The sequence below is a fragment of the Brachypodium distachyon genome, chromosome 4 (genome assembly GCF_000005505.3).
Source record: "Brachypodium distachyon strain Bd21 chromosome 4, Brachypodium_distachyon_v3.0, whole genome shotgun sequence".
In the NCBI taxonomy this organism is placed as follows: domain Eukaryota; kingdom Viridiplantae; phylum Streptophyta; class Magnoliopsida; order Poales; family Poaceae; genus Brachypodium; species Brachypodium distachyon.
The window spans coordinates 414,150-430,896 of record NC_016134.3 but is presented as its reverse complement, the minus strand read 5'-3'; the positions used below and the strand labels follow the sequence as shown (position 1 = coordinate 430,896).

The following is a 16,747-nucleotide window of genomic DNA, read 5'->3' as shown; positions in this document are numbered from 1 at the left end:
CTCGATCGGGTCACGTGTGCTGTTCTATTTTCGGGAGAAAAACGTCAGCACGCGTTGCTTTTGCTTGGCGTTGCCGACGTGCAGGGTTTTCAAACCAACCGTGTCAAAGTTTGACTATCAGTGTATTCGAAAAAGAAAAAAAGTTTGACTGTCAGTAAAAGGGAACAAGCAAAATTACGTCATCTTCGCTTTAAGACTGATTAAGCTGGTGATTATCCATCCTTGTCGTCTACTAGTACTGTATCAGAAAAAAAAAAGACTTGGAAGAGCAGGTGAGCTAATATACCCTGGCCGCACAGTCTAGCTGGTATGTCGACCGATCGAGGAGAGAGCGACGTACGGCTGGTTTGGTTTTGATTTGATCAGTGAATTAAATTCCATGCATGACGTTTTTAATTTCCCATGGAAGAGAATAAGAAAGAAAACGGTTTTGCTATTTCTTAGATGACCGAAAAATAACTACTTTCTCCGTTCCATGATTCTTGTCGAAATATTACATGTATTTAGACGCTTTTTAGGAATAGATACATTCATTTTGGGCAAATTTGAGACAAGAATTATGAAACGGAGTATGATAACAACCTTTTGATTCAACCATTTAGGATAAAAATGCTTTTTAGGAATAGATTCAACCATTTAAGATTAACGTAGATTTGATAGATAAAAAAAATCTTGATTGAATGGATACAATTGTTGACTGAAAAATAACTATTTATTAGAATCGTAAGAAAAAGAGTGGACACGTCTCTGCGGCTTGGTCCTGGTTCCCGTAAGAAAAAGAAAAAAAAAAGAAATTCGCATGCGTGCATATATGCACATCTGATGATAAATCAACAGCAAGCATTCAAATGTTACACGATACGATGCATACGTGTGTGAGCTGCGGCAGGTTTCAGGGTTGTGGCGAAAAATGCTTCTTTCTTTCCCGGCCAGATCCTATATATGCTTCTTCCTACGTGTACGTATGCCTGGCGTCGCGTTGCATGCGTCCACGTGTCGGACGGAGATACGCCCGTTTTTCGAGGCAGGCAGTAGGCACCGTCCGGTTCCTTCTCTGTCACGTCCTGCTCTTTCACAATCATCCTTTCCTATATTTCCTCCGGCCGAAAATATGTGTCTCCAATTTGTCTAGACTATTATGTATTTAGACTTTGTTTTAGTGCATAGATAGATGCGTAATTTAGAAAAATTCAGTTTGCTTATTTCCGGCCGACGGAGGAGTATATATATACTCTCTAGATTGTGGTATGCCGACTAAGAAGCCCCTCTTGTTTAAAAGCCACACCTAGAATCACAAAACACAAAATCACGTCATCGATGCATTGCTTCAAGGCTAGACAAATTGAGCTAGCAACTCATTACGTGTGCTTCTCGTTTACTCTATCTGATTCTAAATTCTTGACTCAAATTTGTTAAATATGGATGTATCTATTTTTAAAAAGCGTCTAAATACATGTAATATTTTGACAACAATTTAGGATCGGAGGGAGTAATTATGTTATTTTCTTCCAGGAGCAGCTGATCAGCTAAATACCCAGACCCAGGTCGATCGACGACGACGAAGAAGAAGAAGAAGAAGAGAGCGACGGCTGATTCGATTAGTTAATGAGAGTCCATGCATGACGTTTCTCTCCGGTGGATGAGAGAACAAGGAGAAAAAAAAGGAGTGGACACGTGCAGTCTTGCTAGCTGGTCCCTCATCCCCACTAGAAAAAGAAAGAAATTCCTGTTGGTGAATATTGCACGCTGTTGTATGTATATGTAAAATGAACCAACAGCAGAGCTCAAATGTTTCTTTCCTTAATTTTCAGCTCCTAATTAAGAACGTCTCCATCGATGCGAGGCAGGGCAGTAGGCACCGTCCGGTTTCTGGTTTCTATCATGCACGTCGCGCTCTTTTTTTTTCACAAACTTTCTTGTACAGTATATATTCTCCAGGCTAGAGAAACAGCAGTTCTTGCTTTTTTTCCCTAGCTAGATAAGAGTCAGCCACATCTTTATTATCCGATAGGGACCGGGAATTTAAAAAAAAGGCCATAGTTCTCGACTTACAGTAACAAAAAACAAGCTGCTTTTTGCCTACATTGTGTCTCTTCTCCTCGTCTTCTTCTGGGTCTTCTTTTTCTGTGGCGATGATTCCAAACTCTCCTGCTTACTTTTCGCCTTTCAAAATGTTCATTCAGGGCTTTCAATTTCCAAGAAACTCAAGCCGGTAAGTTTCTTTTTTTCCTTTTTCGAGCGACTGAAGCCAGTTAAGTAGCTCAGGCCACTCAATATTGAAAACGGGCATTCCGCGTACAGACCACAGAATACAACTCAACTCATCAAGCCCATATAACAACAGCCCGGCCCAAACAGTCTTCGCAGGTAACAAACGGCCCATAACAGACTTGGTTCGTCCTCGTCTTCTTCTTCTTCCCCAAAGAACACAGAGAGCTCGTCGCTCGTCAGACCGTCTTTCGCTCAAAAAAAAAAACTCGTCAGACCGTCCTGTTGAGCCCGAAGCGGCGGGCAAAGAACCGGTCGCGCGCCCACACAGGCGCCGCCGCCAGCACCGCGAAGAGCACCGTCATGCTCCCGTACACCACCTCCCGCGGCGGCCGCGCGCTCATGACCTTCCTCGCCACGTGCCTCGCGAACACGGCCGCCTCCATCGTCCCTTTCCCCTGCGACGCCGTCGCCCTCTCCTCGATCGCCGCCGCAAAATCCCCATACATCCCCCACCTGTTCTTCTGTCCTCCGTCTCCGGCACCGGCGGACATCTGGGCGGCGTTGGCGTGGCCGAGCCCGGACCGGACGGCGCCGGGGACGACCTTGACGACGCGCACCCCGAACGGGGCCAGCTCGAGCCGGAGCGCGTCCGTGGCGGCGTGGACCGCCGCCTTGGACGCGCAGTACCCGCCCGCCCACGGCGTCGCGGCGGTCCCCACCACGCTCCCCACGTTCGCGATGCGGCCGGTGCGGCGGGCCGCCATGTGGGGAGCCACGGCGTGGATGAGCCGGAGCTGGCCGTGGAAGTTGACGTCCATGGCGCGGCGGACGGATTCGCCGCCGAGCTCGGCGAGTGGGCCCGTGCAGCCGATGCCGGCGTTGTTGACGAGCACGTCGATGCGGCCGTGGGTGGCCAGGATCTGCGACACGGCGGCGGTGACGCTCGCGTCGGAGGTGACGTCGAGCGGGAGGACCTCGACGGCGGCCGCAGCGGAGGTGGAGTCGGAGGTGAGGTCTGGGATGTGGGCGGGGATGTCGGTGGCGATGACGCGGCAGCCGAGGGCGGAGAAGGCGACGCAGTACTCGTAGCCGATGCCGCCCTTGGCGCACCCCGTGATCAGCACCACCGGCGCGCCATCGTCGCCGACTCCGGCGGCAGCGGCGGCTTTAGCTTTGCCGCCGCCGTCATCGTCTTCGTTGACGGTAGCCATGGATGGATGGATCATGAAATTAGTGATCGTGTGTGATTTATATAGGGATCGATTATGGATCATGGCAAACGCAGTGGAGCTTAATTGGAGAGTCCGTCGACAAGAGAATATGCAGAGAGCATATGCGGGCTGCGGCTAGCTCTTGCTGTTGGTGCCTAGCTAGCTTCTTCTTCACTTCTTCTTGGGAGCTCCGGCCGGCCATGGTGAAACCGATCAAACTCCACGTATACACACATCTGATCTCATCTGATCTCTCAGCATATATACTCACTCAGCAGTGTACCTGTCAGATTCAGGATTACTGAAGCTGGTGTAGTGTGCGTGCATACATGCAGCAAACAGCTGACAGACAGGACAAGAAACTTCTGAATAATTGATCGATTCTTCAGATTGTGATGTAACAACAGCGATCGATCTGGAGCCAAACAAGATCAATATAGGACAGAACAAAGGCTAAATTCACAAACAGCATCTGCTCTTCAACACCAAGAATCTACAGCAAACGAAGCTCCAGATCAGCACTTCAACATCAACCATCAAACACACAAGCACCTGTGCTGGCCAAAGCTCCAGCCAACCGCATCTCTGTTTCCCCGTCAGACGATCGCCAGACTTACCAATCTCTCTCAAGTCACAACCATAACAACTTTTTTAGTCTCTCCTTGAAGAGCTCTCGGTAAACAAGTGGTCCATCGTGTCCTCCTGTCCACAAAATTGACACCTAGAATCACCCTTCCAACCTTGACGTTCAAAACATCTTTATTCAGAATACTCTCGTGCACCACAAGCCTAAAAGGATACCAATCTTCAAAGGAATTATAATCTTCCAGAGAAATTTGTGAGGAAATGTTACATTATGCCACGTCAGTTTCCTATAGAACGAACTGACCGCAAATTGGCAGTTTTCTGACAGAGACAATTCGTCCTTCTGATCAGATAATTCAAACGGGTCACATGTCACAAAACTTCCCAAAAACGAGTGCTTTGCCCATCACCAACAATTCTTTTTACAAAAGCTTTGAAAGTTATCTTTATATGCAGTAACCCAGCTCTCTACTTAACACCTCCTATGTACATTTTCTCCCATGTATCTGGAATGTTACAATTCCTGCCATAGGCCAGAACTATTCTCCAATTTCCAGACCCACTTGCCCAACAAAGCTTGGTTCATGACATACAGATCCAAGACCACCAAACCTCCTCCTTCTTTTAGCTGGCAATTTTTGTACAAGTCACTAAATGATATTTCCTAACTCCCGCTTCTTCCCGCCAAAGCATCCTTGCGCGATAGAAGTCCATTCTTTTTCGAACCTCCACTGTTATCTCATAGAAGGACATCATGTACAACCGAATACTACTTGGACTGAAATTAACCAAAACATTGTCCCCCTCAATAGATAAGATCCTACCTTGCCAACAACCCAGCCTTATTATCCACCCTTTTCCAAAAGACGCACTTTTATCTGAATTCAGAAGTTATTAGCATGGTGCTAAACCAAATTGGAAACATAAATAATAGAGTATTAAGTAGTAATTAGCATTGTTTTTACTGTCTTATTTACCTTTGTGTTTTAATGATGCTATAACTCACTTCCGTATTTGTACAAGTGCAAAGCCCCATACTAGCCCTAAAACCTTTGAGGCCATCTTACATCCTAAATTAAGTTAATACTAATATTAGCCACCAGACCAACAAAAATGAATGAATCATATAAGTTTGAGAGCAAAAAATATCTCGCTGATCAAACAATTCAGTGACACGCCACTGGCCTAATATATACTATGTGTCAATTAAAACACCATTAAAAAAAAGAGTAAATAAAATGCCTCAACTTCTGATCCCCCAAAACATTCTTTTCCAAGAAATCATCGTGGGTGCAACACATGCCATTGATATCAATCACATTGTTGAGACCGAACACTCACATTTCGTAAAAATGTTTTTTTTAAGTTAACACTATTAGTTTTGCCAATATTCTTTCACTCCTTCACACTGTCACTTTTATTTATTTGGCTGCATACATGAAGAATGTAGCAAACTTTTGATACATACATGCATCCTAGTCTCTGCCACATGATCATTGGTATGTGCATATATGTATATATAACTATATATATATCCTGCGTGTAATAATCTCATTACCACATCCTATATATAGCTAGCCTGCTGAAGTAACTAGCTAGCTAGCGTGGTTGTGCGTCGAGCCAGCCGTCTGCCGAGATATAGGACAAGTCGAGGAACCTAGAGATTTTATCGGGGCGCAACTCCTTGCTCCATGGCACCCGCCCTGTCCGGTTGGACCCCGGACCCGTGCATTCGGACTCCACCATCATCATCTTGCTCCTGTAGAGCAACACCAAACAAATTAATCACCAATTAAGCAATGCTGATGTGCAATGGTTGTTATCAAATGATCAGTTTTGAGCTCACTCATTGCCAACGGAGTTCCAGGCATCCCAGCCCCGGCTGACTATGATGTTGGACATGTCGGTTCGGTAGAAGATGACCCTGGCGTAGGCAGACCATGCGCGCCCTAGGTACACCGGCGTGACGCCGCCCACCTTGCACGACTTGAACACGAAGCCGGTGTCCTTTTCCTCGCTTTCGCGTCCCTGCGCCGTGATGAACCCCTGTCGCACCGATGACTTCCCCGTCGAAACCTCGCACCCCTATAATTTTATGTACAAACTCAGATTCCTCATCCACAAACCATGATACACACATATATTGGGGGCATATGCAATTTTGCACCTGAAAGATGGACTGAGCGTTGCCGAAGATGAAGTCTACGGAGCCCTCGATGTAGCAGTTCTCGTAGTAGTGCCTCCCTGCCAGATCACTCAGCGTGTCCTGTACACTGATGAAGCTGCAGTCGTGGAAGGACGACCGGTCTCCGGACACCAGAGCAGCCAACGCAGGCCCCATGTTCTTGACTCCATCGTGTGAGTTCTGCAATAGAGCAATGTATGTTAATAGAGACTTGCGTAAAGGCTGGAATTAATAAATCTCTGATCATGCACTAGTGAATGATCCATGGTGAGCAAGAAATTGATCATCAGCAGTCAGCTGACCTTGAAGGTGATGTATCGAGCCATGGAGTCGTCGGCGTAAGAGGCGAACGTCGCCGAGTTGGCGGTATCGGTGTCTCCATTGTTGCCGGCGTGGTCACCCCATTCGATGACCGTCTGATCCCTCCCCTCGCCTTCAAGCAGGATGTAGCTTTTGTTCTGAGGCACCTTCACCTTCTCACTTCATGCATATATGCAGGTACCCATCATAAATACATCCAAAGCAAGATGCATAGAAAGGTATGGAATTAGATGAAAGCGTTGGTTGATTACTGGTAAACACCGGCGGCGATGTGAAGCCGGATCCACTGGTTGTTGCCCACAGGAATGGAGTCGATGGCTTTCTGGATGGAGTTGAAGTCAGCAGGCTTGTTCTGGCTGATGTAGATATGTCTCACGACTGTCGTCGTCCCTGCAGCGTAGCAATGTTGAGGCGTGATGATGGCCATGAAATCTAGCACTCCAATTCCGATGGCGGCCATGGACAAGACAGCCAGCAGCTCTAGCCGAAGCTTTGTTGCCATGTCGATCTCTCTATTATTACTTCTCAAAAATGTGGAAGAGACGACAAGTGATTGGTGATTTATATACGAAATAAGACCATGGCGTCGAGCAAAGTCGATTAAGAATAATCATTTTACTTGAAAAATAAGATTGATGTGTTTGGAAAGGTAGCATTCCTATTTAAAACTCTAGGTGGGTGGATGATTAATTAGTCTGATTTTAGTAAGTAATAATTGATTCCAAATCCCACATTTCTATAAGCGCACGGCACAGTGCTAATAGCTAGTGATATCTTCCTATTTCCTGTCGGATTGTGTCCTTGCCTTATATGAGTACACGGAGGTTCCATTTGTTTTTGTGGATACTTCATCGCTGAAAATAACTATCCATTCTGAGCATGTGCAGCCGCAGAAAATCTGCCTATTATTCTCAATCCATGTCGTCCGGAATTCTGGTCATCCGAAATGTTTCGAGAATCATTCCAAACTTGGGGAGAGTCCACAAGCTCTTCGCAACCCTCCCGGACTTAGGCTCCGTTTGTTTAGTCTAAAATCATTATGGATTATTCTGATCCACCGGCAATTCCGGACATTTTTTGTGTGGCAAGTAAGACATTTTTCCATATCATTCCGGCCAGGTTGACTCCGGGTGAGTCTAGAAGCATTCTGGACCCTCCCGGACTTAGTCATTTCGGGTTCATTGGTCAATTATGGAAGCAAAAAATAGGCATAACAAGTGCATTTTTGTTTAAACGTCCGCTCTCTCTTTTCATGTATAGGATGTGTTTGAAGTTTAGCTTTGACAACACCTCTTAATTTTTTTTAGAAACACGCTAGAAAGGCAGAAGCTCACAAACACGCAAAAACCCATGACTCAAGTCGAATGAAATGCATAGATTCTCGACGACTCTTTTCCTCTTTTTTGAAAATGTGGGGTCTCTTTCCATTTAGTCCCATTGTAGTTCATGGGACTAAAATTTGAGTATACACTTGTAATTCTCATTGGTACTTTAATTATGTCATCAACTTTTCCAATATTCACTGAGGGCTAAGATGTCCTTTTGACTGAGTTTATGCATATTTTTTTTAGGAATTAAGATATGGCACAGGGGCCTGCAAAGTTAACTCCGAGCTAATTAAAAATACATGCCTTCACTTTCAGTCACAATTTAGAACATCTGTTTTGTTGAACAAGAATAGTCAACATTCCAATTCAGCAAGTTCACGATCTCAGCTCGGATACTAGAAGGAGAAAAAATGCATCCAGCAATAATGCAAGGCTACCTTAATCACATATCGTTGGAATAGTCAAGTGCAAATACTAATTAATAGCCAAATTGGTGACTGGCTAAATAGGTTATGGCTAATATGCCTGAGCCAAACCATCTACACAATGATGAAATAAGTGAATTTCTTCCCTAAAAAAAAGTGAATTTCTCTAGAGTAAAAAATTACCAAGGACACTCCTTCTAGCTGGTAGCTACTCTACATGAATTGTTTTTACAAGCTTAAAATCTCTGAAACAATTAATGAACATTCCAAATAATGAAAAGTACGTATCATTGTGCACATAATCATTTGGGAGTACGTATTTTATAGTTTGTAGCTTTCCTGCTCATCCTTTTGGATACGCAATTAGCAGTCAATGTCTCAGGCTTGGCATTTTCTCATGTCCCTTCAAACACATGACAAGGATTCTCCAACTCCTAGCTACTAACCGTGGGTATGAATGCATAATTTAATTTCCCAATACTTAATGTTGATCTTTCTTCGAAGTTTCTTCTTTCCTGCAGCAACCGAACACATGTGTGAAGGAACAAAATTTTGTCTCTAATCAAGTTCTAGTTTGTCTCTAATCAAGTTCTCGTTTGTCTATAATTAAATTCTATATGTGTCAAGAATTTGACACATGGAAGTCATGGACTGTGCTTTGACGGTTGTTGTGTTAGCATTGCACTAAGCTGCTTATATACTGCTTACTAGGAAGGTTCCAAAAACTGATAAATACAAATTAGGGTAACCCATAACAAGAAAAAATATGCAGTAAATACTCATGGTCAAGCTATAAGCCATCACTGTTAAAGACCATCGACCAAATCTACCCTACCAAACATGCAATTCCCTGCACTTAACTCCAACCATGAATCCCTTAATTTGCCCCCTGTTGAATACATTTTCTTCATTGGACTTTTAATACCATAATCAATCAACTACTACTCCGTAGTAAAAATCTTTAGATTTATACGGCCATACGTACGTGAGTAGAATACGGTCGCTGAGCCGTTTTGCCTCCATCCATACGTACTGTATATATACAACAAGGCATGGAGGATAATAACCTAATGAAAAGCATAACCGCTAGAGTTTGATGGAGCATAATCTCCATTAATTTGCCCCCACGCACACACGTTTGGCATGCCCCTGTGCATGATCCATTCATGATCGACCCAACAAAGCCGGCCTCTTCCTCTCCCTCTTCCACTTGTTGAAATACTCTCAGTTAAGCTTAAGCACCACCTCCTTCTTCTTCGTCTTCCTCTTCTTTCTCACGCCAAGAAGCCCACCGGTCGACAAGGGAGCAAGAAAGAAACCGTTGATTCGGAGTATTAATCAATCGACCAAGGTGATCCAAGGCCAGGACTTGATTAATTTCATAATTTGTTCTGCATGGGGCAAGAAGCAGCAGTGGCCGTGGCCGTGCCGCCGCCAGTCGCCGGCGTGCAAAAGGTTTTCTCGTGGGAGCACGAGACGGCCATGGCGCGGAAGCAACCGGCGGCGCCGGAGAGCCTGAAGAAGCCGCCGGTGGCGCGGGTACTCTCGGTGCCGCCGCCGCCGGGCCGGCCGGCGGCGACGAGGATGAGCTTCTCAAGGGCTGTCCGGCCGGAGGAGGACCCGTTCCTGGCGGCCTACCTGGCCTGCACCAAGAGCGGCGGCGGCGGTTGCCAGAGGAGGACGAAGATGGCGCTGGAGACGAAGGGCACACAGAGCCGGCGGTCCGGGTGGGCCAGGCTCGGGCTTGGGCTCGGGCTGTCGTGCAAGAGGTCGACGTCCAATGGGGTGGTGGAGGAGAGCATGGTGAGGCTGGTTAAGCTGCCTGAGCTTGACCCTAGAGACGACGCTTGAATCTTGATTGATTGATTACTACCTCCTAAATCCTGATTAGTATTTCTTCTTCGCTGTTATGGTTTCTAGCTAGCTAGTGTTTGGTTAAGGACGTGTGACAGTTAAATTTGGTGATTAGAAGAAGAACCAAGTTGCAGAGTTCAGAGTAATCAAACACACTTTGTATGCGTGTGTCTTCTGTCTGTGTGATGAAGAAACTGAAGCTTCAGTTCAATTCAGTTCTTTCTGCTCTGAAAGAGATTCGCAGCAATACTAGCTCTTCATCTTTTTTTTCTTCTTGGTTCAGAGATTATTATGCAAAATGCTTGCATATTACTCTCTCTGACTCTCTGGAGGAATCTTCTTAGTTAATTTGGTACCTGTGATAGATTTGCCTTGACGTTGACTCACTCTGGCGGTCTGGCCTGCATTGCATCGGAGGAGTAATTCGGTGTCAGTGCCAACCTGACAGACAGATAAAGAGCTTGATGCAGCCTTGTAATATTGTTATGATTTATTTAGCTAGGCGGTACTTGTATTGTTTCTTGTGTTTGCGTTGATTACGAACCGCTCACTGATTGGTGCTGCAAGTTAAGGTGACCCGGTCAGGAGTAGAACTGCAGCTGTTCAACAAGTGCAGTTCAGGTTTGTGTCTGAAACAACTGACAGAGTAAGACACCAAAATACAGCAGCATTCACCATTCAAAGCCTTAACAATCTAGTTTTTTTATAGGGAAAAACAATCTAATTTTACCTGGCCAAGTTCCAAGGAATCAAGATCTTCTACTACTACTATGTCTGCATTTTTGTTTTCCCATTCGGCCGGGTCAATATCACTCAAACATCTTGTATGCCGGAGTGTGGTTTTATTCGGGTTGCAAGGCACTCCCATGTCCCAACATGTCAGTAAGAAGAAGAAGAAAAGGAAGTTTCAGACAAGGATCTGTATGCATTTCTTTTCAGACAAGGCCTGACGACAGAGAAGGAAGTTTGTCATCAGAGATGAGGTGTTGCTTTGTAACAGGATTCAGACAAGACATTAGACCTGAAGAAATCGTCTGCAGCAAGGTGCTGCGCCTGGGCATGGCCCCAAATTTACAGCCGGAAATCGATCATGTCGCGCACGGCCTCCGCTCGGATCTCCTCGAAGATCATGGCCTCGATGCTCTCCCCTACCCGCGACGCCTCCTCCGCCTCGCTCTCTTCTTCGTCTTCTTCCCAGAGACGCTGCCGCCGCCGCCATTGCCGCCTTGTTGACCCGGACGACAGCTCGAGCTCCACCAGCGCGGCCATGGCTTCGCGCGCGACGGTCTTGGCGGGCGTGAGGTCTTCGCGCTGCTCGGCCGGCGGTGGCGAGCTCCCTGACGCCGTTGACCCCTTCTCATCGTCATCATCATCCTCCCCTGTGTCAAGAATCCAAGATGCAGAGTTAGAAAATTCGGCAAATTAATGAATGAATTATGGACATTTAATTTCTTGGTAATGGGGAAGAAGAATTACAGCTGCTGAGCGGCGGGGACGACGACGATGTCGGTTCCTCGTCGGAGTCGGAGTCGTACTGCAGCACGTCCAGGACGGACACCGGGCTGAGCTGCTGCCTCGCGCCATCGCCGCCGCCCAATTCGTCGTCGTCGTCGCTGGGGCCGCCATTGTCGCCGCCGCGCGGAAGCCGGCGGAACTTCTCCCGCCGGCCGCAGGGGAAGCAGCCGTAGCCGGGTCGCAGCGCCCTCCTCGCGGCCCTGCCCAGCGCAGAGCAGCACGGCGCCTCGCCGCCGCCGTGGCCGTGGAGAGGTAGGAGGAAGAGGAACGGCTCCTGCTGCTCCTGGAGCAGCTCCGAGAGCCTCCTCCTGCCGTAGCAGCCGCCCGCCATCAACGACGACGACCCAGACCTCCAGCAAACAGAAAGCAGAGCAGCTGAGCTCTGCTTATTTTGCTATTGTGGCTAGCAGCAGAGCTCCTGTTAATGCTGAGCTTTTGTGTGTCTGTGTGTGCAATTGGGACATGGAGCTCTGGATGGCGATCGGTGCTTATGCAAAAGCTCAAGATGTCTCCTCCTCCTCTGCTTCTTCTTCTTCTCCTTCTAGAAAAGTAAAGCAGAGAATGGTAGGGCACTGCTGCAATTACAGACACTACTGGGCCTCACAAAAAGTACTCAATTGTTGAAGCTTGGACTGACAAAACAAAAGTGAGTGTAAGAAAGAGAGAGGGATGAACAACAACAAGAAGAAGAAGGTCCCCTCCTACTATAGGTAGTTGATGAATAGTGGTGGAAAGGTGGAGGAGTCAAGTCATCTCCTGCAATTTGCTGCATGTGAGAAAATAAACTGAAGAAAATGAGAAAGGATTTGATCTGATGCTGATGCTGATGTTGTTTTCTCAAGTGCTAGCAAGGTGGCACTTTAAAAATGACACTTGTGTGCAGGTCAGCAGCAAAGCCACACCATGGTTTCAGTAATTAAGTTCAGGCAGGCCTTTATTTTACTTGAGTGAGTCAACCTTTGAGGAGAATTATGAATAGAAATGGACGCAGTGCCAAGCAGAAGGATCCAATGGTGAAGTAAATGGAAAGGAAATGCAGCACACAGGGGCAGCAGAGAAGATTCAGCAGATCCTAGTGTATGTGTAAAAAGCCTTTGTTTAGGACATACAGAGTAGATCCAGAGCAAGGCTTCATGTGCAGGGTACAGTATACTGGATGTGAAGTTTTCAGGGGCTCGTTTTCTAATTTTCTTGGGCCCAATTCAGCTGCTTGAATTTTTGTCCTGGATGTGAAGTTTTCAGGGGCTTGTTTTGTCAATACGTAGCAGGCATGCATGGTCAAATTCTAGACTGGAAGGTACATCACAAAGTTCACCACGAGCCCTCAAATGAACCAATTTTTCCTCTTGGTGCGTGGTACATCTAACCTGTTTTGACCAACGTTTTTATGGGACGCTTAATCAGGGACGTTTTCATGGGACGCTTAATCAATTGGGTGGTACATTTAGCCTGTTTTGACCAACGCTTTATGGAATGTTAATTAGGAAAAATCGATGCAAATAAAATTTGAGATTTTTTTCTTCTTCTTCTATGACTTGTCTTGGCTGCCTATATATAAACGGCCAAGGTCTCCTCCATTCACAATCTCATCGGTCATATTCGTATAATTGTATACTTTGTGCTCGGTAACAGCCATGGCCATTCAGCATCTCCTCCTGGCTTCCATCCTCCATGCTGCCTCCTCCGCACCAACAGTGTATGACGTCCTGCAACCGGGGGGGGCTCTGTCCCGGTTGCCGGCAAGCAATACAAATTCGGTACGACAAAGCCGTCGGCGGAGTTATCCAGTCGGGATCCCTAACCAAGGTGTACGGCATGAGGGTGCAGGTGGAGTTTGCGTGGCTTGGGTTCAACCTCCAGCTCGAGACGTCCACGGTACCATTCCCTGAGGGTCAAACTGGTTTTGGGAACCTCTGGCACGGTCTTTAGGTCCAGGATAGATGAGTATGACCGATGCATGCTTCTCATATATTGTATCCAACAACAATCATGTTATTTAGAGTGAATAAAATCGAATTTCGTGCCAAGTCATTGTTTGATTATTTTTTCCTAATTAAGTAGATTATGGGGTCTTTTTATTAGGAAAGCTAACACACAGAAAAATCGATCCGCAAGACATCGATCACCGGTAAGAAAATAATTCCCATCCAATTCCTTTTTTCAATGGTAGCATAGACCACAGACTTAACCCTTGGAAAAAAAATCAGCTTAATTATGAGTGAGTACAAAATGAAATGAACCAATATCGAAAGAGTAACTGAAAATTGTACAACAAAATCGCTCATTCATTCATTCATGAGGAGGGGACTGTGTGCATGCATCTATTTTATCTGCAAGGGAGCACGAAGCAAAAGGTTTGCAGGAGATGGGCTCCATGGCTCCCCTCCCTTTAGCTTGCACTGCACTGCAGACTCCTCAGGCAGCTTTCCACCCTGCCAAAGATCCATCCAAGCAAAGCCAAGCCTCGTCAGTTTCAGAAGATTAGCGACAGGCCATGCCATGCCAATGCCATATGCATGCATCAAAGCTAGCTAAGCTGGCCTGTGAGACTAGAGCTGCAACGGTGACAGAGAGGTGCTCTTGCGACTGCTGCATTTAGAGCAAAAGGTGCGAAGAAGAGTCCTTAATTGGTGTCTCCCTCCATTGAGGGAGGAAAAATGCCTTTCTCTTGTGCAGTGCAGGGTGGCCATGGCTGCTGCCCTGAATATCTATAACTAGTGTCTGCCCTTTGCAACAGTGACTGTCTGAATTTATTGGTTATTCAAAACGTTGGCGGCTGTTGCATGCAGTTTTTCAAAAATTGCTGCCCCCCATCAACAGCTCCTGTGCAAACTGCATTAGTAGACATTAGAGCATAGCCACCGGGCAGGGTTTCAGACTGCACGCTCCAGATACTGGTGGTAGTGGAAGAAAAAACTCTGAACAGGGGCACTGTAACTTCTTTTTCTTACAGGAAGGGTTGGGCCTGATTTGTCTGCTCAGGAAGACTGGTCTGGGCCGGGCCGGAATTGTCCTGCCCAAAGGCCCTTTTGTTTGTTCACCAAACCGATTAGCTAGCCCGTGTGGGCCGAAACGAGAAGCACCGGAAAGAAAAGGCATTTGGTAGTGTCCGAAATCCGGCCTGGGCCAGGCCGACGAGGAGGAGGACTCGCTCGAGCCCAGCATGGACGGACGGTCAAGATTCGATCCTCCTTCCAAGGGCATCCTAGCAGGGGAATCTTCTCTCAAACGAAGAAAGAAACGGCATCGAGCGGAAAGCGCGACCGATAGTAGAGAGACGTAAACCGCATGGGTTCCTGGAGCATCTACGCTTTCGGCGTGTCGACGACGGCGACTTGCAACCAAACACCCGCAGACACTCATAATATGGCATGTAAGTAGAGCCTTGGTTCGAAAAGGACATCCATTCAATTCAACGACAGAAGAATTAATCAATCAGTACTTGGGCACACAAAAGCATATATGCAAAATTCCGATGGAGTGCGACAAGTGCCTAACACGCTAGACCGATCGATCCTGGCCGTCCGTTCCCGATCCAACGGCCTGAGCGATCGAGCCTTGTCAGCTACTACCATCCAAACAGGAGTGAGTGAGTATATTATATGCTTTGCTTGCTTCTGCAAACATGTTGTTGCTGCTGCTGCGTGCCATGAATTTCTCTTCAACATTTCTGAACCATTTTTCCTCGGCAAATTTTATCCCAAACGGAGAGGGATATATATTATCTTCTCTACTTAATTAGGTTTGTGAGATCGATCTAGTTCGTCGTTCAATGGGCAGTTGGCAGTCCGTTCGTTCGTTCTTCCGTTCAGTTCTAGAATGGTTGACCAGGTCAACAGGAAAAAGAGAAGAACGCATCCTGTTGCATAGCAGCAGCAGTCTGCTGCATGTCGAACAGCCCGCCGGCGCCGGAGACGGAGACGGAGGAGAGGTACTGCAGCCTGAGCGCGAGGGCGCGGCGGGCGGCGGCGAGGCGGCGGGACAGCGCGTGCGCCTCGGAGCGAAGCCTGGCGTTGGCGACGTGCGCGGCGGCGGCGCGCGCCCTGGCGGAGCGGAGGCGCGCGGCGAGGTCGCGGTTCCCGGCCCGGAGAGCCGCCTCCGTGGCCCGCTGCTCCTCCAGGTGCCGCTGCTTCCGCGTCCGCGACCGCCGCGCCGACTCCCGGTTCGAGATCCGCCGCCGCAGCCGCCGCAGCCGCTCCCTGTCGCCCCCGGCTCCGGCGTCTGTGGCGGCGCCTACGGTTCCGGCCGAGCCCGCCGAGGTCTGGTCCTCCTCCGGCGACGTGCAGAGTGCCGGCGGCGGGGTCGGCGCTTCGTGGTCGTCGTCGAAGCCCAAGTCGGCGAGGAAGGCGTCGATGTCGTCGGGGCCGGGGAAGAAGGGGGGCAGGACGGGCATTTCCAGGGCAGACATGGGAGAAGCTCAAGGCAGGGGCAGGGGCAGAAGGGTAATTGGGAAACGTGTGGGTGTGGTGCGAGTGGCGGGAGAGGGAAAAGGGAGGGAGACAGGTGCAGGACGACCCTATTTATAGCCCCTAATTCAGCCTTCCCACATACTACGCTAGTGCTTACTGACGATGAAACTTTGTTTAATTTTCAGACATCCCTTTTCTTCTTGCTTTACAGGAAAGAATAAAGTTAGTGCCAACAGATGCTCACATACACACTGGCGAGCTGTCGACCTGACATTCGATCAATCGACGACGATCCCTAGCTAGGGCTTGATTAATTAATTCATCAATTAAATAATGTATAATTACATTTCTCTTATATATGCATGCATGGGTAATTGGATTAATTAACTTGATTTGCATGGAGATGAAACCTAGGGGGTGTACGTGCGTAGAAACTCTGCATCATCGATCATTGTTTCTATCGAGCGATCAGCAAAGAATAAAATATAATCACCGAGTAATAAAAATAAGATTTTTCACTTTGGAATCGTCGACCGGGACGGTCTGAGCAACTAAGGTGGTCATTGATCGAGACTCGAGAGTGACTTTTGCAAATACTCAATTACCTAACATGCTACCTACCTATAGCTAGCTAGCTCGATCCAAACCTTAATCACTAAGTCAAGGCCCAAATCTAGCTAGCCAATGCTCCTGCCGGCTTAAT

The 16,747-nt window shown here is 47.4% G+C and overlaps 5 protein-coding genes across 6 annotated transcripts; 1 reads left to right on the top strand and 4 right to left on the bottom strand.

The window, feature by feature from the left end:
* Positions 1-1,940: 1,940 nt before the first annotated feature.
* LOC100826919 (3-oxoacyl-[acyl-carrier-protein] reductase FabG) lies at positions 1,941-3,422 on the bottom strand. Its single transcript, XM_010238671.3, has one exon. The coding sequence runs from the start codon at positions 3,420-3,422 to the stop codon at positions 2,481-2,483; it is 942 nt and encodes a 313-aa protein (XP_010236973.2). The 3' UTR covers positions 1,941-2,480.
* Positions 3,423-5,428: 2,006 nt separating this feature from the next.
* Positions 5,429-7,038, bottom strand: LOC100826604 (probable pectinesterase 29). Its single transcript, XM_003579047.3, has 5 exons — positions 6,765-7,038; positions 6,495-6,672; positions 6,175-6,372; positions 5,854-6,092; positions 5,429-5,766 (listed from the first exon to the last, which is right to left on the bottom strand). The coding sequence occupies exons 1-5, from the start codon at positions 7,013-7,015 to the stop codon at positions 5,607-5,609; spliced, it is 1,026 nt and encodes a 341-aa protein (XP_003579095.1). The 5' UTR covers positions 7,016-7,038; the 3' UTR covers positions 5,429-5,606.
* A 2,142-nt stretch (positions 7,039-9,180) lies between these two features.
* LOC100826292 lies at positions 9,181-10,380 on the top strand. Its single transcript, XM_003579046.4, has one exon. The coding sequence runs from the start codon at positions 9,662-9,664 to the stop codon at positions 10,115-10,117; it is 456 nt and encodes a 151-aa protein (XP_003579094.1). The 5' UTR covers positions 9,181-9,661; the 3' UTR covers positions 10,118-10,380.
* Positions 10,381-11,025: 645 nt separating this feature from the next.
* On the bottom strand, positions 11,026-12,767 carry LOC106866769. 2 transcript variants are annotated; one of them, XM_014902566.2, is made up of 2 exons: positions 11,634-12,767; positions 11,026-11,499 (listed from the first exon to the last, which is right to left on the bottom strand). In XM_014902566.2, exons 1-2 carry the CDS (start codon positions 11,964-11,966, stop codon positions 11,269-11,271), a joined length of 564 nt encoding a protein of 187 aa, XP_014758052.1. In that variant the 5' UTR covers positions 11,967-12,767; the 3' UTR covers positions 11,026-11,268. The 2 variants fall into 2 exon arrangements, with proteins under 2 accessions (XP_014758052.1, XP_014758051.1); XM_014902565.2 differs by having other exon boundaries at positions 11,597-12,760.
* A 2,253-nt stretch (positions 12,768-15,020) lies between these two features.
* Positions 15,021-16,273, bottom strand: LOC100825979 (ocs element-binding factor 1). Its single transcript, XM_003579045.4, has one exon. The coding sequence runs from the start codon at positions 16,041-16,043 to the stop codon at positions 15,468-15,470; it is 576 nt and encodes a 191-aa protein (XP_003579093.2). The 5' UTR covers positions 16,044-16,273; the 3' UTR covers positions 15,021-15,467.
* Between the last annotated feature and the right edge of the window lie 474 nt (positions 16,274-16,747).